Source organism: Molothrus ater, chromosome 2 (genome assembly GCF_012460135.2).
Source record: "Molothrus ater isolate BHLD 08-10-18 breed brown headed cowbird chromosome 2, BPBGC_Mater_1.1, whole genome shotgun sequence".
Lineage (NCBI taxonomy): Eukaryota > Metazoa > Chordata > Aves > Passeriformes > Icteridae > Molothrus > Molothrus ater.
The window spans coordinates 101,839,170-101,866,718 of record NC_050479.2 but is presented as its reverse complement, the minus strand read 5'-3'; the positions used below and the strand labels follow the sequence as shown (position 1 = coordinate 101,866,718).

At 40.0% G+C, this 27,549-nt stretch overlaps 1 protein-coding gene across 4 annotated transcripts in view; it reads right to left on the bottom strand.

The window, feature by feature from the left end:
• Positions 1-27,549, bottom strand: part of APP (amyloid beta precursor protein) — a 208,467-nt gene that overhangs the window by 64,158 nt on the left and 116,760 nt on the right. For 2 of the 4 annotated variants that reach the window (XM_036378886.2, XM_036378877.2), the window contains exons 6-8: positions 19,668-19,867; positions 7,672-7,839; positions 2,029-2,162 (exon numbers count right to left, since the gene is read on the bottom strand). In XM_036378886.2, coding sequence (XP_036234779.1) covers positions 2,029-2,162; positions 7,672-7,839; positions 19,668-19,867 — 502 coding nt within the window. The remainder of the gene's footprint in view (positions 1-2,028; positions 2,163-7,671; positions 7,840-19,667; positions 19,868-27,549) is intronic. The other 2 variants (XM_036378904.2, XM_036378894.2) reach the window with 1 other exon arrangement.

Here is a 27,549-nt window from a genome sequence, read left to right as displayed (position 1 = left end):
AAACCAGTGGCATTGGACATAGATGTTTATGTGAGGAAACACAGAATGGTGAACTAGCTGGCTTTTCTACTAGCATCTCCTATCTTTAAAACATTTGACATGTTAACATGGAGAGGCTAGTTCAATACTGTACAAATAATAACTTAAGTTTCTAAAAATTACCTTTCCCTTCTAGATCTTCCATGAAGATCTTTCTGATCTTTAAAGCTCTGCAGAGGGTCTGTGTACTTCAAAACACATGTCCTTTAAGATGTGATTTCATAAGCAGCTTAGGCAACTTAAAGATTAATTTTTTTTAATGTATCTATCATACTTCTTCTTCTTACCAGGGCTGACTTAGGTTGCTGAACTGGCCAGAGTGTTTGACTTGTTTTTGGAGGACTGACATTGCAGGAGGGGGCAGCTGAATGGCCTCACCCCCTGTGTGCCCAGTGCTGACAAGAAGAATGGCTGGAAATGTGCTAATGAGGGCACCAGCTCCAGTTTCAGTCAAACCTCTGAATCACACCCATCAGTTGACAGGGTCCTCCAGAAGCTCATGGTAAAACAGAAATACAACAGCTCACCCAAATACTGCCCCTAATTATGCAGCTTAACCTTTACATACCGGGATTTTGGAGAAAAACATGGAACCACAGTGAGAATCTGAAGACTATGCCAAGGAAATCTGCAGAGATTACCCTTTGCTTTCAAGAAACCCACCTCAACAGCATTTTTTACAAAAAGGTTGTTTTGAGGGGAAGGAATGATGGGATGGTGATTGTATTATTCACCAACCCTCCGCATGCCTAGCTAAGGCAGGGTCACTACTCTGCTAGGTAGGCTATGTACCTTTTTTTATTCTCCAGATTCTCTCTCCATTAAATTGTCTCTATTTTCTCTGTTTAAAGAGGAGACAGATTGTTTGTGCTTCAAGACTTCCCAGGCAGATTAGGAGCACCTACCTTCCTATCTATGACATGTCATATTCTCAGTATGTGTCTTGCACCAAACTGGATGAGTGCTTTAGGTAAGATGAGCTGCCCAATTTATTAGGGAACTGCCAGGCACAGCTACGGTACCAATAGGCATGGATGTATAATAAGAGCTTAATTTAATTTCATTCGTAACATTTTATTTTGATTTTTGGAATAACATTTTAGCAGAGAACTAAAGGCTAGTAATGAATCAGTAACAGACAGACACACTGAAATCCCATCAAGGGAACAAAGTTATAATGAAAAAATACAGTAAATTAGCTGCACGTGTATATGAAGTACATCTGAATTATACTACATTCATTTTTTGTGGATTTTTCATTCTCAAAATATATGCTTTCTTTTAAACCTCTTATATTTTTCTTTGTTGTTATTAAAGCAGAACTATGACCATTTTTATTGGCATTGCTATTATAAATCCTGTTTCTGAGAGAGTGGGTAACTCATCTCTCACTGGATTAAAACATGGGTACAGTTTCAGGCTACACAAATCTCTTTGGTTGAAGGGAAAGAAAAGGGTTGATTCAGTTTGGATTTTTAGTTCAAAAGCACCAGTTTTTCCTCTTTTCTTTGACTTTAGATGCATATCATGTTACCTTGAGGCTCAAAACCATTAGATGAACATATGTGATCTTACACTACCCCCCCAGGGTACACAGAGAAAACGCTCAACACAAACCATCTTCCCTCAGCTGCTCCAAGGGAAGGACAATTAAGAGAGAGGCCAAGTTCTGTACTTTGAAACATTAATAATCTCACAAGACAAACATTTTCCCACCAAGATGAGAGACATTTTTACAGGGGTTTTTTTCTTTTAATCTTTCTACTAACTGTAGCGACTTATGATCGCAGTGGTGACACAACCATAAATGTGTCAGACAGCTGAATTCTTAGACAAGAGTCAAGAGAGGCAGTAAATGATGTGTTTACAGCATTGCAAACTGCAGGGCACTGCAACCTGGATGAAGCCTTGGGAAATAAGAAGATGAAGGATCACTTATCACTTGACAGACAAACTCACACACTTAGGAATAAACAGATCTCCCCTTACCTGAGACATTCTTTCGCGATGCTTAGCTTCAAGCCTCTCCTTGGCCTTCTGGAAATGGGCATGTTCATTCTCATCTCCAGGTGTCTCCAAGTATTTGTCAACAGCATCAGGAGTGCTAGCAGCTGTGGTAGGGACTGACGTAAAATTTGAAGGTGGAGACAGGGAGGGGAGGAAGAGGAAAAGAAGAATTTCTACTTTAGTATGGGAAAATTTTAGATGGAATAATAAAGAAGCATCTGTTCTAATTTCCACTGGAATACAGCCATCTATTTAGCCTCAGAGGAAGACACAGAAACAGGGTTTAGATGAACATGTTACACAGAGCAAGTACATAAAAATGCATCAAGATTTCTTCCCCCTCTCTTACCCCATTTTATAAACCGTGAGAAGCTCTGCAGAGTGAACAAAACAATGTTCTTGAAACAGGTTAGAAACTGCTGCCAAAAGAAAAATTCCAAGTATGAAAAAAAAGCCTGGCAATGAATAAAGCGTGTTAGCCACCAAAACACCCTTTGCAAAGTTACATGCTTTGTACATAAGTTTATTTTTAAAAGATAAATTGTAACATATAAATGTGAATGCAAATCCCTTTTAAAGCACTTATGGACCTCACAGTACCTAATGAAATACCTTAAATCCTTCCCTTAGCAACAGTGTGGCTTCACAGATAGTTACTTCATTTGTAATAACTTTGATTTAAAATATCCCTACAAAGGCTGGAAATAATCAGCGAGCTTGCACTAACAGCCAGCCTTCCTGTTGAGTAACTAGGAGGCAGCTGTGAAAAGTGGAAAGGTTTGCATTTATGGTAATTCAAGCAAAGTGAGCAATAGTCCCCTCGCTATGCAGTATATCCAACCCCTACTTTGCAAAGACTGATTCTGTTTTCCTTTAATATGTTAGAATTTAAGTAATTGGTATGGCATCAAACAACAGGCAGCTTGAAAGAGTTTAGTGAAATTCCTCAAAAACTCCTTGGAGAGAAAAAACCCACCCAACAAAACATCTCATACTCTTGTTGCTCCCAATCCATTATTTTAACTAAAGGTGCTACTCGCCATCTAAACTAGGTCTAAGTTGAATTTTCTCATATAAAATCCTCCTGAGTAAGAACTTCAAGATACATTTCCTACCCATTCACAGCTAGAACTTGGCAATCAAACCTTCCATGAATACCCTCCTTTTCACCAACTCTGACAAATACAATTTTGCTTGGCTGATATCCATTCAACATTCATCCATTAATGGCTTGATCACACGTCTCCAAGTTCTTTGATGCACTTCTTGATTGGGAGGAGGTCCCCAAAGCAAAACCTCCTCAAGCATCTTTGCAATACTTGAGTGCAAGGTCATTCTCTTTCAACTTCTCATAAGTTTAAATATTTATGAGAGGAAAAAAAACCATTACATTCTTCATGTGTGGATCAAATGAGAACAAATACAAGACAAAAGTATTTTCCTGAACATGACTTCTGCCAGGGTTGTAAACAAGAGTCATCAAGTTCCACAGAGTACAAAGAACCAAAACAAAAAATGCTGTGATTAGACTCAGCAAAACAAGTCACAGCAAACATTGCCCACAGCAATACCTTATGCTAATTAAATTATTTGTGTTTGAAATTAGTAGTAGTCTAAGTTTTGAATATGAAAACGTTTGCATTATTTCTTTTTTGAATCCTAAACTTCACCCACTTACTTATTAAAAGGTCTAGTACAACATGTGTGGTTCAAAGGTGAAATAAAAGTAAAAATTTCTAGAGATGAAGAAACTGTGGAAACAGAAATTAGTCACTTGCATCCACTAAAGGTCGTAGTCAAAATTAACAATTTATGTTATTAGAAGTCACAGTTCTTTAATGCCTTAGACACTAGAAGTTGGCATGCAACTTCAGCTGCCAAAATATTTCACTTCTTGCTAACTAGGGAGATGTCAACATCCCAAACAAACAAACAATGGATAAAGGAAATGACTGACAACAGGAGTATCTTCTTGTAAGCTGCTGCTAGTAAAAGGTACAGATCTTTATTTGCAATACAGCTCTGAAGAAAAATTAAAGTGGACAGCATCTGCCCCTTAAAAATCACTGAGAGATTCAGCAAGTTTGGAAGTTCACAGTATTTAGTCTAGAGAATAAATACTATTTTTACCTAAATTCACCCAAAAAGCTGTGATACTGCTCTAAATGATCAAAAATAAAACCACATGTGTCATCATTTAAACTTCCTACTAAGTTTCAGGGTTTATGCAAGGAAGTAGGGAACTGAAAACACTGAACCCTGTTGGTTCCCTCTGCTGTGAGCCACAGAAATTCAGTACTGTCATAAAATTTAAAAAGCCCATTTATAAAAGGTCATTTTAATGATAAAAATTTTCAAAAACTGACTGTGCCACCAGAGTTCAACTGACTCCCACTTTGAATGAGGAAGAAATGAAAAAACAGTGAATTCACTGACATCAGGCTCTGACGGCTGATGGAGCTGCTGGGAGAGCTGTCTGAAAAATGAAGTACATTTAAAAAAATGTATTTTCCCAGCTTTTAAATTCCCAAGTTAAAAATTAAACATTAACATAATATCAAGATAGCACTCATTTAAAAAAATAGACTTCCTGTAACTTTAAGAATGTTTAAAATTCAACAATTAACAGACAAGTAAAAAAATTCGTACAATAGGTTACTTTTTAGTAAAGACAGAAATCTTTCCTTTGGTAACAGCAATATGTTCCCTTATTCTTGTCAATATATACTCATTCTAAGGCCATTAAATCCAAATCAAACACCTGACAGATTCTACGACTTCAAAGAAGCCACTATGGACAGCCACACAGTAGATGTGTGAATCATCATATTGAATGGAAACCACAGACAGTACTGAACATTCTTATTAAGAATCTGTAGAGACTGAGCAGGTAATCTGACAGGCTGAAGGAATTGGTAACACCAGCCTCAAAGCCTTCTATTTCTAAGGTAATTATGTATCAATTTCTATGGAGTTGAATGATAAATGAGAAAAAATATGACACCAGTAGCTCCTACCCAAAAGATAAATCATTTCCATCAGACCTCAGAGCACCAGTCAAATTCACTCAATATGGAGGGTGGTTTAGGGCTTTGCACGACAGGACAGATCCACCTTTCCAGAGACTTAGAGACTTAGCAAGAAGACAGAATAAAACATACTCTTTTAAACTCTTTTTTTTTTTTTTTTAAGAGAAGGTCTTCAGGATATTAGTATTGAGATTTCACAGTGTATGGGCATTTGTGATAACAGAACACCCTCACATTTTGGTTCAGTCCAATTCCAATTCATTACCAGAAAATCTGACTCACATCCCACACTTCCACCCTTTGCCCACTATACAAGAAAATCCTAATAGTGAATCCTATTCACTATTTCATATTACTCTGTAAAATCTTACTAGTTTATCCTGAAAAGCAAACTATAGCTAGACAAAGGAAAGATGTGCTTTAGCATCCACCTTTCCTCCTGCCTAAGAGAGACTTGATTTTTGTTTTGTTTTAATAGGACACAAAGGAGCAAGAACAATCTGACCTTTGGAGAGAAAAGAAAGAATGGAATAAGTACATTAATAATAATGAAGTGGGGAAGAGAAGGCATAAAAATCAAATACAAAGACTAAATTAAGAGTGATGGTGGGAGGAAAAAAACGACAGGAGAGAACAGGAGTGGCCTTGATGAAAACTATTCTCCACTGTTTTTCTTTTCTTCTTTGAGATTCAGGTGAAAAATGGTGTCCGTTCTACCTCCTTCAGCAACATTAGATTAGTACTAAACACAAGACATAATTTCAGTGATGAAACTTATTATATTCAGCACTTCTAATTATTTTCATTACAATTTCTATTCAGCAAAAACATGAAGAATAAGGAGAAACAGCATGGTGAGACAGAAACAGTACATGAAACTAAAAGAAAAAGTTACTTCAGGAACAGAAAATACAGGTGTATAGATGACGGTATAGAATACACTGTCATAACATTAAAAACCACAAATAAAAATATAACTGAAATAGCTTAGAAAGTGTACCCTCATAGACTCAACTGCTGTTTGAGAAATTACTGAAGGAAAAAAAAAGGCAGAATAAAACCCCTATGGGAGATAAAAAAATCAGTTTGAGTTGTGCAAATAGAGTCAAAGAAGCTCAAATACTAAACCGAACTCATTTGTCCTTAAAGAGAAAATTACTTAGACCAAAAAATTTTGACTTCCAGAATAAACCAAGAGAATAATGGAAATGGTAATAGTCTTATTGTTTTATTGAAATGAATGTGAGGAAAAAACCACCCACAGCCAGACAACAACTTCCATGAGACAAAGCAGAATCTCCTGAGAAGAAGAAAAGAGAGGCTGCAAAGAGAGGCTGCAATCAGAGACAAATCGTGTTTTGGACCGCTGGAAACACCTCACCTAACACAGGAATTAATGGTTCAAAATGTTCCTCTGTCAGTAAATGCATTAGACCTCACTCCAACCTCCTGCACAGATCTCTCCTTCACTACATCTTCTGTCTGGTTGCAGGAGCTGATCACAGTTCACAAAGTATCCTCCTCACTCCCATCATGGCAGATTCCTCCCTGGAGCTTTGCCATGAACAGCTCTAGAAGACCGTAAGACAAAATGCTGCTGGAACACCAGTTCAGCAATCCTGGCTCCAGGAGTGCTCTTGCTTCTGCTCCAACAAAATACAGGTCAGCTCCTGTGCTCCTTGACACATATAGTACCCCTTCATTTGTTTGTGTGCATTTTTAACCCTTCTACTTACTGGAAATGCTCCTGAAAAGGCCAGGTTTGGAAAACCTTTTACTAAAAGGAGCCCTGAGATGCTGTTTGTGTTCTGCTCCTCCATGTCCTGCGAGCAGACAGGGCAGTGAGACATGTAGTCACTCTTTAATGTCTCAGGTGTAAATGTCAGGTGATGCTCTCCCAGGAGTACGTGCTTGCAAAGCAGATTGGGGGAGACTGTACAAGAGGCTCTCAAAACAGAACCCATCTGATTAAAGTAGGACCTAATTTATCAGCTTCAATGGTGTATGGTGGAGAAAGCCACCACTTTCAAACAGTGCAAACACCATTTTTTCAGCAAAAACAGCCATTATAACATATGGTTGAATTAAAGTAAGTGGGAGGTGATTCACATCCATGTGCAGCACAGCCCTTAGGGAAACATAAAAAAATCAAATACCATTTCTCCCCTTTTCATTGCAAGCACACACGAAGAATTCAACCAAGTAAATCTGCAAATACACATTTGGAAAAAAAAAGGTCAGAAATACTTGAGAATACACTGTTAAAAATAGGAGCTATTTTTAGACTTACCTGATGCTTCCCTAAAGTTAGTGTTTTTTCCTGCACATGCATTGTAGGTGCACACAGACACATGAAACATCAGTACATTTTGACAGAGAATAGAGAGAACATGGGTGTGAAAGCCTCACCCGAGGAGGTGTTAAAGCTCTCAGCCCCCAACTCAGAGAGCACCTACAGTGCCAAGAAGTCACCCACTACCACGCCAGGTTAGCAAGAGGCCGAGGAGGAGCGAGTGGTGAGCAGAGGTGTGGACAGACCGCGGCTGGGGTTGGTTAGTGTGAGCCCAGCGAGGCGGGCGCCGCGGAGGGCACTTACTGATGCTGCCACAGACCGCCATGCAGTATTCCTCCGAGTCAAAGTTGTTCCGGTTCCCGCCACAGCCGCCGTAAAAGAAGGGCGCGCACTTTCCTTCGGCCAGGTCAAAGTACCAGCGGGAGATCATCGCGCGGCACGGCCCGGTCTCGGCTTGCTCAGAGCACACCTCTATTCACAGGAGACCCGGAGGAACCAAGTTTAGCATGGAAATGGCTATGTCTCAGCTTCTTCATTAGGTGTTTCTCTGTGTCCAGGAAAGGACATGCACCAAGGTGGTGCTTTGGAAGGAGATGCACCAAGGTGGTGTTGTGAGGAATAGGAAACCTTTCCCCAGGGATAATGAAGGTAAATTTTGAACTGACACAGATTCCTGCCACAAAGTCTCCTTAGCCTGCCTACATGTTATGTTTCTAGCAAGTTTATCTGCACATTAAGAGGTGCTGGCCCTGAAAGAAATGTGGAATTTCATCTGCTTCCAGGCCAGAGGGGTACAACCACCAGCTGACTGGGGGTTTTCCCAATAGCCCTGGGTGGATTCCTGTCCAAGCAGCTTACTTGGTACCTGAAAGGAAACATCTGGAAGTAGGAGATACATTTTGTCTTGTTCTTTTTTAGCTCCATAAACCCTCCCTGACCAAATTATACAAAACAAACCAACCAACCAACCAACCAACGAACTGTTAATACATTATAGTGGAAAACAAATTCACTTCAGACACCTATTTAAATGTAGCAAGTGATGAAGAAATTCCCTTTTGCAAGCCATCCAGCAAAGAAAGGGCTTTTAATTGAGTTTGAGGGCTCACATATAAAAAATTACTGCTTTAGCTTGAACCATCCATGGGAGGAAATCTCACCCCCAGTGAATATACCTACAGGAAGAAAATTAAAATAATTTATGCTTGTGAACTGCTACACAGTCTCTGCCTACATTCTGCAACACAAGGAAGGAAATCTGAGGGAAGAACCAAACCACACAAATTAAAGGAAGACAAAGCAAATTCTGCCTGCAATTTGGAGTTCAGCCAATTACACATGTAAACATATACCCTTTTAGCAATAATGTTCCAAACAGACAAAAACAGTTTTATCTTTCAACGTGCTGCACAAGTCATTTCAAATACACATAATATTAAACTAATAAACCCCTCATTTACTTTCATCCCACACACTACCTGGCAAACAAACTGCTACATTCAACTAGAGCCTTTTAAATTCTCTGCATAAATTTGAATTTTGTGGAAATCACATTCCTAAGGGTTGAAAGGTAAGAAAAAAATATCACTGCACTAGCACTGAAAATCCCCTGCATGTTCATCACCTCTCAAAATGCTGGCTGCAAAGAATCCTGCTTTTCAAGTGTCTCTCCTGATCCATCAACTCACTATCCTCAGAAGCACCACTGCTTACAAACAGGTTTTTATTGTCCAATTGTCACTAGCAAAACAACCTACATTTCCTTACATATACAATACAGGTACAATTTTACATGCATTTAACTTATCCACGTATTCTAACTATAAATAATGTCAAGAATCAATTTCAGGAAGCATACATTTAGTGTGAAAGAAACAGATCCAAGAATGTGCAACCATCAAGGATGTGCTAAAAATGCTGCACTTCTGTACGAAGACATTAGGGGGAAAAGAATACTGAGTTTTTACTTGAAGAAAAAACAAAATAAGTATCATTAATTGCACGGCACATGAACTACAATTAATTGTATATTACCATATGATTAATTATAGATAATTTTTAGTATACAAGTAGTTCTCTTGATTTATTTTAAAACCAAATCCAGCCACGCCACCTAATTATACAGTCAAATTTTGACAAAAAGATAGCTTTGCACAGTCTTGGAAAAGCTGTCACATGTAAACTAAAAATTAATAGCGACTTCTGATATAAAACAGGCATGTATAATCAAGAGAATTTTTACTGACAGGAAAAGTAATTTCTGAAAATACAAAGGTCTCAACAATTCAGCCTTTCTTATTTAATGCTGATTGTGGGCTAGCCTGTAGCCACACAGTAAGCCCCTTCTACGTTTCCCTCAAAATATTTGTTTTGCTATACAGATTGATTGGTTTTGCACTGTTTTCTGGTTGGAAGCTGCTTACAGATTTAATCTGAAATTTCCTATGGGTACCTCTCCCACAGAAATAGCAACAGAGATTTGAATGTGCAAAAGCAAAGGTAATTGCCCATCAGATTGGAAACTGGAATTGTCTCATTGGTGAACTAAGTCACTTATACATACAAAGATGCACTTGAACAAGGGCTCAGTAAACCAGAGATAACATATGGAAAAGAGCAAGCCAGAAGCTTTGAAGCCCACTGTTGTGCAGGTTGACAGGCCCCCTGCCTGACCCGTCGCCTCCCATCAGGGGAGGGACATCCTTCCCTCCAGCCTGCACTGCCAACCCTACGGCCCTTGGTGAGACCTGCATGGTACTTAGGTCCCCACAGAGAGAAATGTTCTATTGCCTTCTAATGTTTATAACCTAAATGGAGAATAAACAAGAGAGGGGGAAGTGCTCTGGTTTACTGTTTCATGACTGCTCTTTTTGAGGGAAGTGTGGTGCCAGTTCAGTCTAGGAAACGTGTCACTGCGGTCATTCATCCCTCTCCCGATGTTACCGTGCCTGTCTGCCATTTTCTGTAGAGCTCAGAGTAGCATTCCTTCGCCCCTGCTTTGGGGCAAAGGTACATTTTTAAACCAGCTTCTATTACTGGGCAATGGTCCCATCACTCCTGTTTGTGGGCCAGATACTCCTCCTGTGCCCCCCTATATCCATCACTTGTCCTTACAAGAAAAAGCCACTGCATTTGGTTCTCAGCTGCAACACCTCAGCTGAGAAGATAGGGAAATGAAGTGCTGAGATGAGAAATTTAACAGGTTTTCTTGGGCTATTAATCCAAACACCGCTTCCCCTTCCTTGTGCTGCTGCCCAGTATAGCAATTAATGTCTACAGGAGGTGAACTATGGTATTTTAGCAGATATTAGGAGCAGGTAGGCAGCATGCACTGCTGTAGTGGGTGGGTTTAGCTAAATGATTCATCAAAAAATTAAAAGCTGTCTTTTCTTCATATTTTAATTCTGTTGCTGAAAACTGAGGCAAAGATGAGTTACTTTTTGCAAACATGCAATTCAGTTTTACTTGATACCACCAATAATTTGTATGCAGTACAACATCAACAATGAGCTTTGCTTTGTTTAAGGAACTTACTCACTCTTCCTGTTACATACAGGTAGAGGTATTATAAAAGAAAGGCCTTATGGAATCAGGCCTTGCTCTGCTGAATTACCAGCTGGCCTGTTACTTCTTCTAAGTGCAGCTAGCTGAGTTCCCATGTGAAGAAATCTTAAGAATAAGAATCCGTTCACATAAAAACCTATACTTATAGAAAAAAAAAAATTGCACCTGCAATAAACAAGAAATCTGTCCCCTGAGAATCAGATAAGAAGATATGTAAACAGTCCAAAATCAGGGAGATTTGATAGGCAGAATGCCAGTTACTAACCAATGAACTGAGTGGCAAGAAGACTACTAGCCAATTGGAGTAAAACATGAGGTCTGTGAAAACTGTATAAAAATGAGTTATGTGAATAAAGAATAGGCTTTTCTGCATAAAGAAACTGAGTCCCATCTGCTTACTAATGCAATGCTTCCCCCTCCAAAGACAAACTTTTGCCTTTAGCTTCAAGAAATTGGATACAATTAAAGAGGACAAGCCTTTGCAACAACTCAGGTTCATGAACAGTTCTTTTAGAGAGTTTTCAAACCATTCTACTCCAATAGTCAAATTTCTGTCATCCTGTGTTCTAAACCACAGATGTCAATATCTCTGTTCTCCAAAACCTTAGACACAAGAAATTACTTTCGAGATAATCAGGACAATGTAAGTCAACTTTCCCCATTCCAAGCTTCTTGTACTTATTCCAGCATGTCAGGGCAAACCCAGTTGTTTCTAACCAAGCAAGCACCACTCCCTGAAGGACAGGGCTATGGCAAAGCTTGTTGATTTGCTTTTAAATTAAATAGTTGAATACTGACAACGAACCAGTTACATTAAACATTGGCGCAGACTGTCTTATTTTTTCTTTGAAAAGCACAGACTTCAGCACCCTAGGAAATACAGTCTTTAAGTATGTGGACATTGATTTATACTGACTTTGTACAAAGTACTTCCATAAGCACTCATTTACCAAAATGCTGTAAGTAGAGCTCATTAGAATTTATGTGCAAACATCTTAGATATTTTTGATTATTACTTTTTACAGAGGGAAAGATAAAATATGGTTCTGAATGTCAATTTAAAATTTTCATTACCATTTATTTCTACTGCTACTTGAAGAAAACCAATTTCAAATCAAAGTGAAACTATAATTTCTGTATTTCAAAATCTAACTCCATGCTTTTTTTTTCCCTTATGGGACTTAAATTCTTAACAACATTTTCAATTGAGAAATTGGAAATAAAACATGGATTTCTAACAGGGAGAATAATTAAAGCTACATTTACATATTTCTATTACTGTAAATATCAAGTTTATTCAATATTTTTTCAGGATTTGAATATATTTACATCATCATGAGAACTAAGCTCATTTAATACTGGCAGTCAGCCCCAAATCTTAAATCAGAAATTAATTTTGAAGAGATCTGAGAAAAAAGGGACCAAGAGGAGGAGTTAGATTACTAACTCTGACCTGTCTTGGAAGTTGGTTTCCCATGTCAAGTTTACACCTCTGAGAAACCTATTTACCTTAATGCTACAGAAGAAGGGTACCATCATGCTGACTTATAAATACTGCAAGGTCTTGATAAATATAACCATGGTAATGGAAAATATATTGTATTGATGAGCTTTTCTGTACTACCAGCCCTGCAAGTTTGAAGCTGATATAATCAAATACACACAACAAAATCATACTGAGGGTCTGAACGAGCCCATTAGCACTGGTGTGTGTTTGCTGTCCATTCAAACTGTGTCCTGAACACCTCTTAAATGAGGACCTCAAACAGTTGTTTAAGTGTATGGGACCAAATCTTTTATTTTACCACTTATATCTCGCTAAAGAACAGAGTAAGTAACCGATAAATCCAAGAGAGGCCAAAAAAAGTAAACCTCTGAAATGTATATGATGAGGTATATGCTCCCCTTCTTCAGGCATTAGTATATAAAACATCACAATTGGAGTAATTTTGGCTCTCATATCTTCAGGAATTGAGCTATAGTTTGAGGATATTAATATATATGTCGCTATATTAGTCTTTGTTTTTCAAACTAGCTGAGAAAAACTAGGCAAGAGCAAATGCACAGTTTTCCTTTCAGTTGTACTCTTTGTGTTCTAAAAAGGCACAATTGTTTTTACTCAATGAATCAATCAAAAGGGAATATGTGAAGATAATTTCACTGAAACAAAACTTCCTCATTCTGAATATATGGTTGGAAGAGGCAACCAAATTTTAATTTGCGTATTCAAAGACAAGAGCTAATTTCAGAAGAGGCTTTTGGAATTAGGAGAAGACAGCTGTGAAGCTGGCACATGCACTGGGCCTAAAGTTGGTGCACAAGCCACACAATTGCTAAAATGCTTTTTTACAGAGAGAAGTTAAAAAAGCCAAATTATGACTTCTCAATGCAATACTGAGGACAGTTCCTCTAAAGCTGTTAAATACCCTTAATTGTAATTTCCATCCTGTGTAATCAAGATGAAATTCTCTCTATAATGTTTATTCTTAAGCTACTGCAAGGGCATATTTAGAATATTAAAAAAATTAATGGTATACTTGGCTAGAATACAAAGCCTTATAGTTCTGAAGCGGAACAAATATGTGAAAATATATTTTTTATTTCTTGTGCACAACAGAACTATATTTGGAACTAAAGTGCCATAAAGTTACCACTGATGGCCAGAAAGCAAACAAAAAACCCAGCCTGACTTTAAATCTAGGCTAATACAGTTTAATGAATTTATGTGTTTTAGAAAAGGTAATCTTTCCACATAACATCACAATTCTGCTAACATGGCATGCCAGTGGGTATTAGGATTAGCTTGGAAGTGCATTCCAGTCTTTTTACACAGCAAAATCTTCAGAAAAAAAAATTGCAATTAATTACTGCTTCAGTATAATAATATGACATCTTCTCTAGGGAAACAGATTCTTGGTAATTTTTTCTGGCAGGATATATTTCAAATGAAACTACTCTCCATCTTCCAATTTACATAAAATAACACTATTAGTGTATTTAGTATTTCAGTACTTTTGCCCTCGACCCAAAAAGGTAGTACTGTATTGATCCTGATCAACAAGATCAACAGATTACAAAAAATATTTCCTCCAATTACAACATATAATAAGGTATTATATTATGGGAGAATAGCTGTTCTTTAAATTAAAATGTCTAATTAAAAGCAATAAAATGCAAATCCATTAAGTTAATTTTATCAGCTCTCATTCCTAAATTACATTAGATGATCATTCTGAATGAAGATCTCATAGCAAAAAACCCCAGTGGATTTATATGAATGTGTACTATTTATACAGCAACCAATCATGTTTTCTTGACATGAAATACCATCACACATCATCCCTCTCCAAATAAAGCACACTGCATAGCCTTGAAGGCAAGGAAGAAGAGCAGGAAACCACTACTGCACTACAAAGATGATAACTTTTCGAAGATGAAAAGTTGCTCTGGTAAGCCGTGGATGCCCCATCCCTCAGTGTTCAAGGGCAGGATGGGCAAGCCTTGGAGCAACCTGGTCTAGAGTGAGGCATCTCTGCCCATGGCAGTGGGTTGGAACTGGATTCCAAATATTTAAGGTTCTTTCTAAACCAGGCCATTCTATGATACTATAAAAGTGGGGCAAACCTATGGAGTGTGGAAAGAAAAAAACAACCCAGTTAATGTAGCATACACTACTAATATTGTCACCAAATTCCCAGCTGACAGGTCTGGCAATCAGGGTTAATCTCTCTTGATTTACAATATATAGGAGGAGTCACTGAATGGATTTTAAGTCTTTCAGTTAAAAATCTTCAGCAGAAAACCACTCATGATGGATCAATGACACTAAGACCTACCATACCAACATCAGGCCACTTTCCTCTTGCTAGGAAACTGACATATGGTCTCTCACTTGTAACTCCAGACAGTAAATACAGTCAAAATGTCACACAAAGCAGCACTGCTTAGATTGTTTCCTAACTACCTAAAGAAATCCAGCTGAACTAGAGAAAGCGAAACCAACTCATAAAGGGCAATATTACACTGCTGGAGGATGCAGGTGAGGCTTATGCTGCTGATTCCCCCACGTCTGTTGGCAGGTGTGCAGAGAAGCTGCACATGTTTTGATCCAGGCTGCTGGGCTGACCTTGCTGCTCTCCTATAAAGGGATCTGACTGACTATGATGACAGGCCTTTGATGCTGTCTCCCACAGCACACTCCTGGAAAAGATGGCAGCCCAGGGCTTGGACAGGAGCACTCTGTGCTGGGTTAGGAACTGGCTGGATGGCCCGGCCCAGAGAGTGCTGGTGAACGGTGCCACATCCAGCTGGGGGCAGCCAGCAGGGGTGTCCCTCAGGGCTCTGTGCTGGGACCAGCTCTGTTCAATATCTTTATTGATGACGAGGGGATTGTGTCTTTCATTAGTAAATGTGCTGATGACACTAAGGTGGGAGAGTGTGTCGATCTGTTGGAAGGAAGGAGGGCTCTGCAGAGAGACCTGGATCGGTTGGATGGACGGGGAGAGTCCAATAAGATGAAGTTTACTAAGTCCAAGTGCCAAGTCCTGCATTTTGGCCACAATAACCCCCTGCAGCATTACAGGCTGGGGACAGAGTGGCTGGACAGTGCCCAGGCAGAAAGGGACCTGGGGGTACTGGCTGACATGAACATGAGCCAGCAGTGTGCCCTGCTGGCCAAGAAGGCCAATGGCTCCTGGCCAGTGTCAGGAACAGTGTGGCCAGCAGGAGCAGGGAGGTCATCCTTCCCCTGGACTGGGCACTGGTGGGGCCACACCCTGAGTGCTGTGTCCAGTTCTGGCCCCTCAGTTTGGGAAGGACCTTGAGATGCTTGAGCGCATCCAGAGGAGGCAACGAGGCTGGTGAGGGGCTGGGAACACAAACCCTGTGAGGAGGGACTGAGGGAGCTGGGGGTGTTCAGCCTGGAGAAAAGGAGACTCAGAGGTGACCTTATCACTCTCTACAACTTCCTGAAAGGTGGCTGCAGCCCGGTGGGGGTTGGTCTCTTTTGCCAGGCAACAACTGACAGAATGAGAGGACACAGTCTTTAGATGAGCTAAGGGAAATTTAGGCTGGATATTAGGAGAAAGTTTTTTATGGGAAGAGTGATAAAGTACTGGAATGACCTGCCTGGGGAGGTGGTGGAGTCACCATCCCTGGATGGGTTTAAAAAAAGACTGGATGTGGCACTCGGTGCCATGGTTTAGTTGAGGTGGTGTTAGGGCATGGGTTGGACTCGATGATCTAGAAGGTCTCTTCCAACCTCGTGATTCTGTGATTCTGATGGGAAGCACTAAGCCAAAACTGCTTATTCTTCGTTGTATGCCAAGAGAGATTGATGTATGCCAAGACTGATTTTTCTTGTCACCTCCAGTGTCCTTCTGCTGTCCTGTGCAGAAGGACAGCAGAAACAAACACCCAAACAACTGCACATGATGGGGGGAAGCAGTGCTCCTGCTTGCCTCCACCACATGCTGGAAAAATCTCCAGGAACCTGCATCCTCGGGAGCAGCTCTGCGACACCCATAACACCATGGCAATGACTGCAGACATTAAACCACTCCCTTACCTAAATCCGGGCCATCAGAGTCACTTTCCTTGCTCCACATAGAGACAAAAATCAAGAGCAGGGCTTCATAAATGAGCCATATTTTCTTCATCACAAATTCAATGCCAACATCTCCCCATGACCAGAGGTGAAAAATGTGTATTTCACACTAATTTCACCATCTGAATCTCTGTAATCTCAGACCCACAATCATCTGGATTTAACATCTGAAGCCCAGCAAGAGCCTACCCAAAAGTTTAAACTGGGTCTGCTGCTATACACCATATGAATTCAGATTAAAGATCATCTCTCACAAAAGGTAGGAAAGTGAATAGTGGCAAATACTGCCCTATGGAAAGTTTATTAACATTTTTGAATAAACACATAGAAATGTGGTTGCTGCAGAATGAAAATACTATCCTCCTGCCAACGGACCTTTTTCATTCTCTAGGAAAGATTAATTTCCTTTTCACTGAAAATAAGTTTGTAAGTGGTTCTATTATTACTATTTTGGTCACAATTCATTAAAATATGCACAGAAATAAAACTGCCTGAAAAATTGATTCTACAATAGCTCAAGTATCTTTAAAGTATAAAACTGCATTTACGCTTTTTAATTATTTATGGCTGATGGCAGCCATTCCACTGATTTGGAAGAGAAAGGGCTCAGTACCAGCCCACAATTAGATCCTAAATTATGGCTTTACAACAGTTGTCCATTTGAAAAGCAGCTCCTCTTAAAACTGTGTTCTTTAAAGCTAAAGACATAATATTAGTTACAGCTTCATAAAACTGGGTGTAAAGGGCTGTGAAGAACATCCTAGGATGTTTTATAGCTAGTGCTTGGGCAAGGCAGCCTGGAACAGAGCTCAGTCGACATCAATGAAGCTCTGACACTTCAATCCTTTTAGAGAGGCTTTCAGGGTATCTCCATAGTGAAGACCACTTTTTAATACGTAAGTTCTCAACAAGGTCCCTCTGCCTCTTTCATTTACAATGACACTGCCATTTACAATGACACTTGCATCAGCAAGATGGCTCACCACACAAGTTCCTATGCTGGATCTGCTGCCTGCACCAGGAGGACAGGGACCCTGTAGGAAGCTTTCTCTTGTGTGTAGGAAGGGAAACAAAAGCAAGACTCAAGGCTATGTCATTTGGACACTTCTACTTGAATAAATAAGCAAGCACTTTGCATAGTGCAGCTCTGTCAGATAGCACTCACTCTCCAGGACAGTCCCTACACCATGTGTGCCCCAGCAAGGCTGAAGGTCAGGAAGCCCAAAGGCTTCTGGCAGAACTGTGCTGAAAACTTGTATTGGTAACAGATTGTCCTCATCACACTTGAACCAATGCATATTTTCCTCACAGTCACACAAGGTGGGAAATATTAGACTTGGGAAAAACAACATGTGATCATTTCATGATCAGCAAATATATACATTTCTAAAGGGCTTCTGAAAGGTTGCTTCAATAGTTTACCTCATCTTTTATATGTTATGTTTTATATTCAGGTGATTGTATGCTACTTTCCTGAAAGCTATAAATCTTAACTTCTTTGAAACATCACCCTCAGTAAAGAAACATTTCTACCAAATTTGTCCTCATTTCCACTCATCCAAAATCTCATTAAAGTTAAGTGTACTTTTTCTTTTTTCTTTCCCTTTCAATATTCATTTACCAGTGAGAACATGGCATTTTATCCCCAGGGGGTAAAAGCTCACATATGGAAATATGTTTAATTGGTTTAAAGATATAAACTCCTCCTACCCCCCTCCTCACTGAAAGGGTTCTCCAACAACTGAGCAAAACACTCAATAGCTATATAAGACAGAAACACACAAGACTAAGTTGCCAGCCTTAGAAAGAAACATTTGCTGGTGATTTTAGCAAAGCTTTAGTGCTCCATGTAGACTGAACAGAGAAATATAAGCAAGTAACTCTGCTTTTCCCAAAGCATCCCCTGGGCATGCTTCTGTAGCCTGGTGTGATAAACTGCAGCCAGCACACTCTCCTCTGACAAACACTGGAACCAAGGCTCAAGAGGAAGGGCCACTGCCACATGCAAAATGTGGGACTCCAATCCACTGGAGTCTTAAGAATACCCAGAGGCAGGGGATAGGGAAGCATGGGGAGACAGGCCAGATATTTTCTCCCTCATTTCACAATAGCCCCAATTTCTATCATTTTCCCTCTGCCTCCTGCATTTCACAACTCCTTTCTTTTCAAATGTAGTCTTTAATCCCATTTTTAATACCATCTGCAGCATTTATCAGCAAAGATGTAAGCATTGTAGAAGAATTGGGATCTATTTTACTTAGATTTACACCACACTGAACTGTATTATTAAAATAGAAAAATAAGGATAATTAATTCCAATATGCATTGTAGGAGAAATGAGGCATTTTAAAAAACTATGTTGCTATGCTGACCATGAACTAGTGTAAAATTCAAATTTTAAAATGTCTCTGATAAGATTTTAAAATGCCTCTGTTAAGAACTAAAACATATAACAAAAATTAAATTTTAGAAAAGAAGAGCTCTTACTCCATGTACTCTATTTTTTCCTATTTCTTTCTTCCCCACACATTAAAACTCATTAGTTTAGGTTCATTTTTCTGCATAGTTATTTTAAATTTGTCTAACTTTACTGAATTACTAATTCATGGAGAAACATAACAAACAAGTATCTAACAGAATCACACAAAATGACTCATCACTGCTGTTAATATGAGGGACCAAACCAGCTCATGATACCTCCTGCTTGGAGCTGATACTTCATATCCTTCTGAAACTCATGTGCACGATAAATCATACACACTTTCCTGTCCTATTTGCTACATAGGACAGTTGAATTTTATTTAATGCTACTTTAAAATAAAATCAACTCTTCTGTTTCTGAACAAGAAATGTTGTGAACAACACACACAACAAACACAATTCAAGGACAGATGTCCCTATAGCATCCACGCACCAGGAGGACTGGAGGTCAGAAAATCCAAAGGGTTGTGGCAGAACTAACCCCACAGAAAATTTGTAATGGGAAAGGGAAAGGTGAGGGGATTAAACACGTAAATTACAGGAGCCAAAAAGCACAACAACACTGCAGCTTTGGGTATTTTGCTGTTTGGAACATTTTTTTGTTGTAAGGTGCAAATATGCAAAGCAGCCCCAAGCCTGATGAACTTACCTCTGACAACCTCTTCCACAGACTCTGTAGTTGTGGTGGTAGTGGTTGCAATACTGGTAGTTCTTTCAGTTGCCTCCTCATACTCTTCTCCTGTCTCTTCAATTTCATCGCCATCATCGTCGTCGTCATCAGCATCTTCATCTTCCACAACAGTTAGCTCCTCATCTTCCTCTGCTTGTTCTTCTACTGCCTTATCATCGCTAAATTTAAAAAATTATCACATGTGTCAGCAACAAAATTACTTCAAGGTCATATGAGAGAACATTTTATTTGAAATCTCTGTAAGGAAAACAGTTACCTGTTTCTTAATCTCCCTCCCTTCCCTTTAAATAGAAAAGAAAAAACCTGGGGCTCTGGAATGTCCCAAAAAGTAAGAAATACTTAAGAAATGTCTGAAGAAAAAAAAAAAAAGGCCAACATTAGCCTCCCATATTTTGATAGCTGAATAATACTGTAAACATGCTCACTCCATTATACCATCAACCAAATTTTATTTTGAAAGATCAACTTTGCACAAAATGCACTCAGTTGATGTGAAAGAAGCAAGAAAGTTCCTAGTTCCTCAGGAACTTTTCTGCCTCTCTCAGGAGACAGCTTATCTAGAGGTTCCCTGCATGCCTTTCATAGAGGGCTACCAAGTGTTGAACTGACCTCGAATTACTGACTGCAGAGTTTCTCCTTCTGCTGTTACAAGTGCTATGTGAAAGGAAAGGACACTTCCACAGGACAACAGGAGGAAATACTGAAGTTGACTAGTCAATGCATTTGGTGGATTAAACGTCAAGAATCTTCTGGGATAATTTTTAGTTCTGTTCTGAGTGATACAGACAACAGGTCAAAAAACATATGTTCAGCTACTGCTACTGTTGCCTTCAAAATATTTCTTGAACTTAACGCTCTGTTGTCACAAGGTTTCAGGTTTGTTTCTGATCTTCTACTTGAAATTTACTACTAATGAATAAATGATCTTTAAATATGTAAATACGTAGTGACTTTCTGTCAACTTCGAGCACAAGTGGGTGTGAATCTTTCTCATGGCATCACATATGGTTGAACAGCCTTCTAGGTGAAGTTAACAACTTCTCCAACTCATTTCAGAGACCAAGCCTTTAATATTTCATTTTATATTATGTTGCCTACTACAACTTTGAAAGCGACCTTGGCAAAACAGAAGACAGTATGATTCCTTTTTAACAGGGCATTAAGAAGTTAAAACATGCTGATAAAGTTTTCATATGCCACAAACCTGACTCTACTAGGAGTTAAGCCTCTATAAAAACAAAAATGATTTCCCTGTTCCCTTCTCCCCAAAATACCTGGCCTCCAGAAACACAAGAGAGACTTCAAATAATACTGCAGCATTCTCCTGGGGGAAATCCAGGTATGTTTTATGAATAGATGTGTTTAAAGCCACCTTGCAGAAGAGTCTACATGAAAGATGACTTGTTTCCATTTACACAGGAGAAAAAGTTAAAAATGGCCACAAACCCACTTGGTTCCTCTTGAAATTTTTCTTGATTTCTAAAAACTGGCTTGGAAATTTCACCATCTCCACTGTATCATTCATCTGCAATGATATCATTGTGTGGAGGAATACGGCAATGGAAGTATTTGAGAAAGGAGAGAGGATCATCCAGATTCTGCTGGAAGCCAGCTTTACCAACAAGAAGAGCAAAGTCAGGGGACCTGCCTGAAAGATCCAGTTCCTGGGAGTAAAGTGGCAAGATGGATGGCATCAGATTCCCACTGAAGTTATCAACAGGATCACCACAATGTCTCCACCAACGAGCAAGAAGGAAACACAAGCTTTCCTAGGCACCATAGGTTTTTCGGGAATGCACATTCCTGCGTATGGCCAAATCGTGAGCCCTCTCAACCTGGTTACCCACAAGAGGAATGATTTCCACTGGGGCCCTGAGCAGCAACAAGCCTTCACCAAGATCAAGCAGGAGATCGTTCATGCGGCTGCCCTTGGCCCAGTCAGGACAGGACCAGAGGTGAGGAACGTGCTTTACTCTGCAGCTGGGAACCATGGCTGGTCCTGGAGCCTTTGGCAGCAGGTGCCTGGGGAGACTCGAGGCCGACCACTGGGATTCTGGAGCTGAAGGTACAGAGGGTCTGAAGCCAATGACACTCCCACAGAGAAGGAAATCTTGGCTGCCTATGAAGGAGTCCAGGCTGCCTCAGAGGTGACTGGCACAGAAGCACAACTCCTCCTGGGATCCCAACTACCAGTGCTGAGGTGGATGTTTAAAGGAAAGGTGCCCTCTACCCACCATGCCACCAATGCCACATGGAGCAAATGTATTGCTCTTATAACTCAGCACTCCCATATTAAAAACCCAAATCGCCCTGGGGTTTTGGAAATAATTACACACTGGCTGGAAGGTGAAAATGTTGGTCTTACTGATAAAGAAGAGCAGAAACAAATGATGCATGCTGAAAAAGCTCTACCAACTACTGTACAACCAACTACCAGCAGAAGAAAAACTCTTTTCCCTGACAGTTCCTGTTGCATCCTAGGGATGAACCAGAAGTGAAGAGCAGCCATATGGAGCCCCACACGACACGCTGAAGAAGCTACTGAAGGAGAGGGTGGATCAAGTCAACTTGCTGAACTCAAAGCCATTCAGCTGGCCCTGGACATTGCTTAAAGAAAGTGGCCAAAGCTCTACCTTTATACTGATCTGTGGGTGGTAGCCAATGCTCTGTGGGGCTGGCTGGAAAGGTGGAAAAAAGCCACTACTGGCAGCATAGAAGAAAACCAATCTGGGCTGCTGATGAGTAAAAAGACATTGCCACTTGGATAGAGACTTGCCACATTCACCTGCCACCTGTGAAAGTCTATCATGTAGATGCCCGTGTCCCCAGGAGTTGGGCTAATAAAGAATATTGAAACGACAAGCAGACGGACCAGGCTGTGAAAATAAAGGTGTCAAAGATAGATTTAGATTTGCAACACAAAGAATTATTCCTAGCTCGATGGGCCCATGATGCCTCAGATCATCAGGACAGAAATGTAATGAAATAAGTAGGCATGAGAGTGAAGATCTAACCATAGACAATATTTCTTAGGTTATCCATGACTGTAAGACATGTGCTGCGATCAAGCAGGCCGAGCAGGTAAAACCTCTGTGGTATGGTGGGCAGTGGTCCAAATATAAGTATAGGAAGGCCTTGCAGATTGACTATATCACACTGCCTCAAACTGCCAAAGGAAGCGCTGTGTGCTCACAACAGCAGAAACCACCGCTGGAGGGTTGGAAACCTACCCTGTGCCTCATGCCACTGTCTGGAGCACCATCCTGGGCCTTAAAAAGCAAATCCTTTGGAAGCATAGTACCCCTGAGAGAACTGAGTCTGACAACAGGACTTACATCAAGAATAGCCTTATAAACACCTAGAGAACATAGCATTAAGTGGGTGTATCCTATTCCATATCATGCACCAGTGGCTGGGAAAGTTGAACAATGAAATGAACTTACTAAAACCACCTTGAAGGCACTGAGTAAGAGGAGCCTCAAGGACTGGGAGATTAATTTAACAAAGGCCACATAGTTAGTGAACACCTCAAGTTCCAACAACCAAGCAGGCCCTGCCCAATCTGAGCCCTTGCAAACAACAGATGGAGATAAAGTTCCACTGGTACAGAAGGAGTACACTGAAAACAACTGTTTGGGTTAATTCTGCCTCCAGCAAGGACAATCCCATCCGTGGAGCTGTCTTCGCTCATGGACCAGGTTGCACCTGGTGGGCGATGCAAAAGAATGGAGGGACCCGATGCATACCTTAAGAGGACCTTATTTTAAAAGGTACTACCCATGACACTGTGCCTGTATCCATATCTGCTTATAGATACATATACAACTAAGGTAGTGCACGTGTGTATATAATTTAAAAGTTTAAATTTAATGTACCATGTTGGTACAGGAAAAAATTTGGGGTGGATAATGTTGGGGGGTTAGGTTTCTTTCCTTCTGTTGCTTTTTAAGTATAGATTTTTTTCCTATAAATTGCTAAGAAACACAACAGAGTACTTAAAAAAAAAAAAAAAACAAAACAAAAGAAGTGGCCAAACTCAGGAGAAGGCATCCGATTGCACTTCTCTTATCTGAGAGTTTCTCTCTGAAAGACAGAAGATGGGGCTAAGACAACTGCTAGTTCTTGCTCTTGGCTTCAGAGGAGGATGGTTGGAGCTGCTGCTTGAAAAATTCACTGCTGCAACCAGAGCCCAGCCTGGAGCTGGTTCTTCTGCCGTGGGGTGAGCTTCTGCTTGTGAGAGCAGCCACTGAGACCTTATTATCACCTACCTCACTAAAAGAGGGACCTATCACCATCTGCTCAGGTGCCTGTGATCCTGAGCTCGCCTCTCCCTGCCCTGCTGGGAGCCTGGCTGCCACCACCACACCCCTGCTGCTTCTTCAGCACTGCTCTGACTTTGATGCTGGTGTGTAGCCCCTCACCCCCTGCCTGACATCCTGCCGGCCCAGCTTGCTGCTTCCGAGTGTCCTGCTGAGGCACCGGCATCAACTGCCCCAGGGAGTTGATGAAGCAAAAGCTTCTCTTCCACAGCAGCCGCAGGGGAATCACCGCACCCGCCCTGCCCACCGGGAGCCAGGAGCACCCCTGCCAGCTCTGACCATCACTGCACCAAAGAGCAAAGTGACTGCAGCTGAGAAGGCTGCTGCTGGGTTTCTGGTTCTGTTTGTTGTTAATGCTGTGGTTGTTATTGTTGTTTATTTGCTTTATTATACATACTAAAAAAACCCTGCTATTCCTATTCTCATATCTTTTCCTGAGAGCCTCCTTAATTTCAAAAATTCAGAGAGAAGGGGTTTACATTTTCCATTTCAAGGGAGGCTCCTGCCTTCCTTAGCAGATACCTGCCTTTCAAACCAAGACAACAGAGAAAACCTGGAAGTTTCCAGCTTGGCCATCACTCCTAAAGACGTTCAGTTTTGGACATCAAGGACACCAAGTCTTCCAGCTAGTTCCCACACACAGGCAGGAGGGCCACCAGGCTGTGCTGAGTTGCAAGAGCAGCCAGAGCTTGCAGGTCACTTGACTGAGCTGTAGCTATTCAGGGATAGGGCTGCAGTTATACTGAAAGGCAGCACCTACTGTCCCTCAGGCAGACTTCAAGGTAAATTTTAATTAAAGGGGATGATAGCAACAAGGAGCTCCACTGCTTAAAAATGCTTGTGACCTCTTTGTCAGAGTTAAAAACTATTTCAGGATGAGCATGACAAGACAATTTCAAAAGCACATGTGGATTCTGCCTCTTGGCCTCATGAATAAAAAGGGTACATATATCACCAAAATGCACCCTCCCACCTTCCTCCAAGTACTGCCAACAAGTCACATCCTTTTACATCCAGACCCAGGTGGTGGTCAGATATTGGGTGGGAAGGACACCCAACTATGAGGCACTGCAGCCCAAGCTACCTCCACATCCCCTCTAATAGTGTGGCTACAACATGCAGCTGAGCTTTTCTTCCCCCTGTGGAGAAGAAAACAGCCTTGACAAAGCAAAAAAAAAATTAAAAAAAAAAATACAGTGCCTCAGGGACAACTGTTGGAGGTGAAAACACAACAGTCTGAAAAAGGGCATTTATTAACTGAATGGCTGCAATGTGCTTCCCCCTACACATTGAGAACCACAAATGCAAGTATTTTAAAATTTTAATCTGATAGCTTGGGATATAAAATCTCAAAATAGATCACCCACATTTGCTGGATTCTGCTCTATCATAGTTTTGAGAAACAAGAATATAATCATCTGCTTTTCAGCTTGTCACCTCCACTCAAACATGTCACCTTCACTTTGACTTGGGAACCCATGTGAGGTGACAAATGTAGACTTGAGTAAGCACTTTAAACAGATGTGCTTTAATAGCAGAGAATACTGGCAATTTAGCATTAGCAAAGTGTTCTCCTACCTTACACTTCCTTTCTCCTTCACAATCAGTTTAAGACTAAGGCATATATGTATCGATAGCCACACAAACATATGCTCAGATATGAATAAATATACACACACAAAATATTTTAATTATCACATACTGCCATGTAAGATTTTTTAAAAATATATACATATATATAACTAAAATTCAAGAGTATTTCTAGCTGCAATACACACAGCTTAAATGTACTTGGCTTAAGAGGCAGCAAGAAATGGGTGAGTCATTCTAAAAGAACTACCAATTACTTGGCTCTTCATCTGCAGATGAAGGACAAGTGCCCCATAGAAGGGCACTTTCATTTTCCTTTTGCAAGCACTTCTGAGGGAGGGGAGGGTAAAAAAAAAAATCAGTATTTGCTTGGAATTTCAGAAATGGATTGAAATGCAATTACAGCTCCCATTCCTAGAGAAGACAAAGTTCATGAAATTATTCTTGAACTCATCTCTTCAGATATTAAACTGCCTTATGAGGAAGAAAACTGACTACAATAGTAAATTAAAATGTTCAGTGAAAAACACAAAGAAGACAGAAATACAGCAGATATTTGTCTTACGAACAAGTACTCTATACCCCGTAAGCTCTTTTATTTAAAATATTTTGGCATCTTTGATCTTGTATGTATAAGACATGTACTTTATATATAGGTGTATAAATATAATAAATATGTTACCTATATATTTAATAGATATTTAAGATAGATGGATAGATCTTTTTTGTGTGAATATATTTTTATATAATGAAAAAACCAAACATTTCCATGAGAACAAAGTCTGCACTCATTTCTTAGGATATGAGAACATTTAAACACCCAATCAAAATCTAAATTAAATATACAGAAATGACACAGCAAAAGCCCAAAAGCAGCTTTACAAATCCTACTGAAAGGGTTATAAATTGTGACACTGACAGTTGTTAGGACTACAAATCAGAAGAAAGTCCAAAGATATCAATATGGAATATGCAAAGTTCTTTGATGTAGGCTTTTGCACCAAACAGTCTGACCCTTAACTCCTGTTTATGACAGAAAATTGGAAATTACCATTGGGAAGTATTTATTTTAAACTTATTCCATTATTCACAAAGGACTCTACCTTACAGCACTTACCAATGCTTTGTCAGGAAAGATTTAGTTGCCCACCATTATATATGTTCTCATTATTCTAGGTCTTAATGACACCTAGAATTGCATCAAATTACAGCAATTCAGTCTCTGTCCTTCATCTCCGCACTGTTCTTTGAATTGTTTCCATCTAAATTATTAGCAAGTCCAAACATAACACAATTCAGACCTATAAACTTTCTGCATTATTCACATAATTTGGTCCCTATTTATTTTCTGGTTATTTCTTGAAACCACTTGCAATCAGCCCCAAGTGTAAGATCTTGTGCATTATTTATACAAAAAAGAAGTAGAAGCACTGTACTAGCACAGTGTAAAGTGATGAAAGCCTGGGGAACACAAACAGAATTTGAACATTGATCTTAGTTTATGAAGAAAGCCATCTTTGCAAGTTGCTGACATCCAGTTGCAAGGACATGACTTGTGGTACTCTGCTCTTCCAATTGCTGTCTGACATGCTCAGGAGAGTGATATGAAAAGGCTTTAACAGCATTAGACCACTCAGTTACCACTGAGTGTTACAACAGAGTTATAACCCATGTCTGGCTCAAAATTAACCTATGTGCACAGGGCATGGGAAGGGTAAGGACAGGGATGGTATCCTCTCACCCATCACTGCCTTGCAAAGGACACCTCCAGGTTCCTTCTCAACAGCAGCAAATTAACAAATCTGTCAAAGGCTAGATAATAAAGCACATTTTCTTTTAGATAATGTTTAGAAACTAATTGTCAGCAGAAAAATGTTCTTATATCAATAACAACATATAATATAATATAATATAATATAACATAACATAAT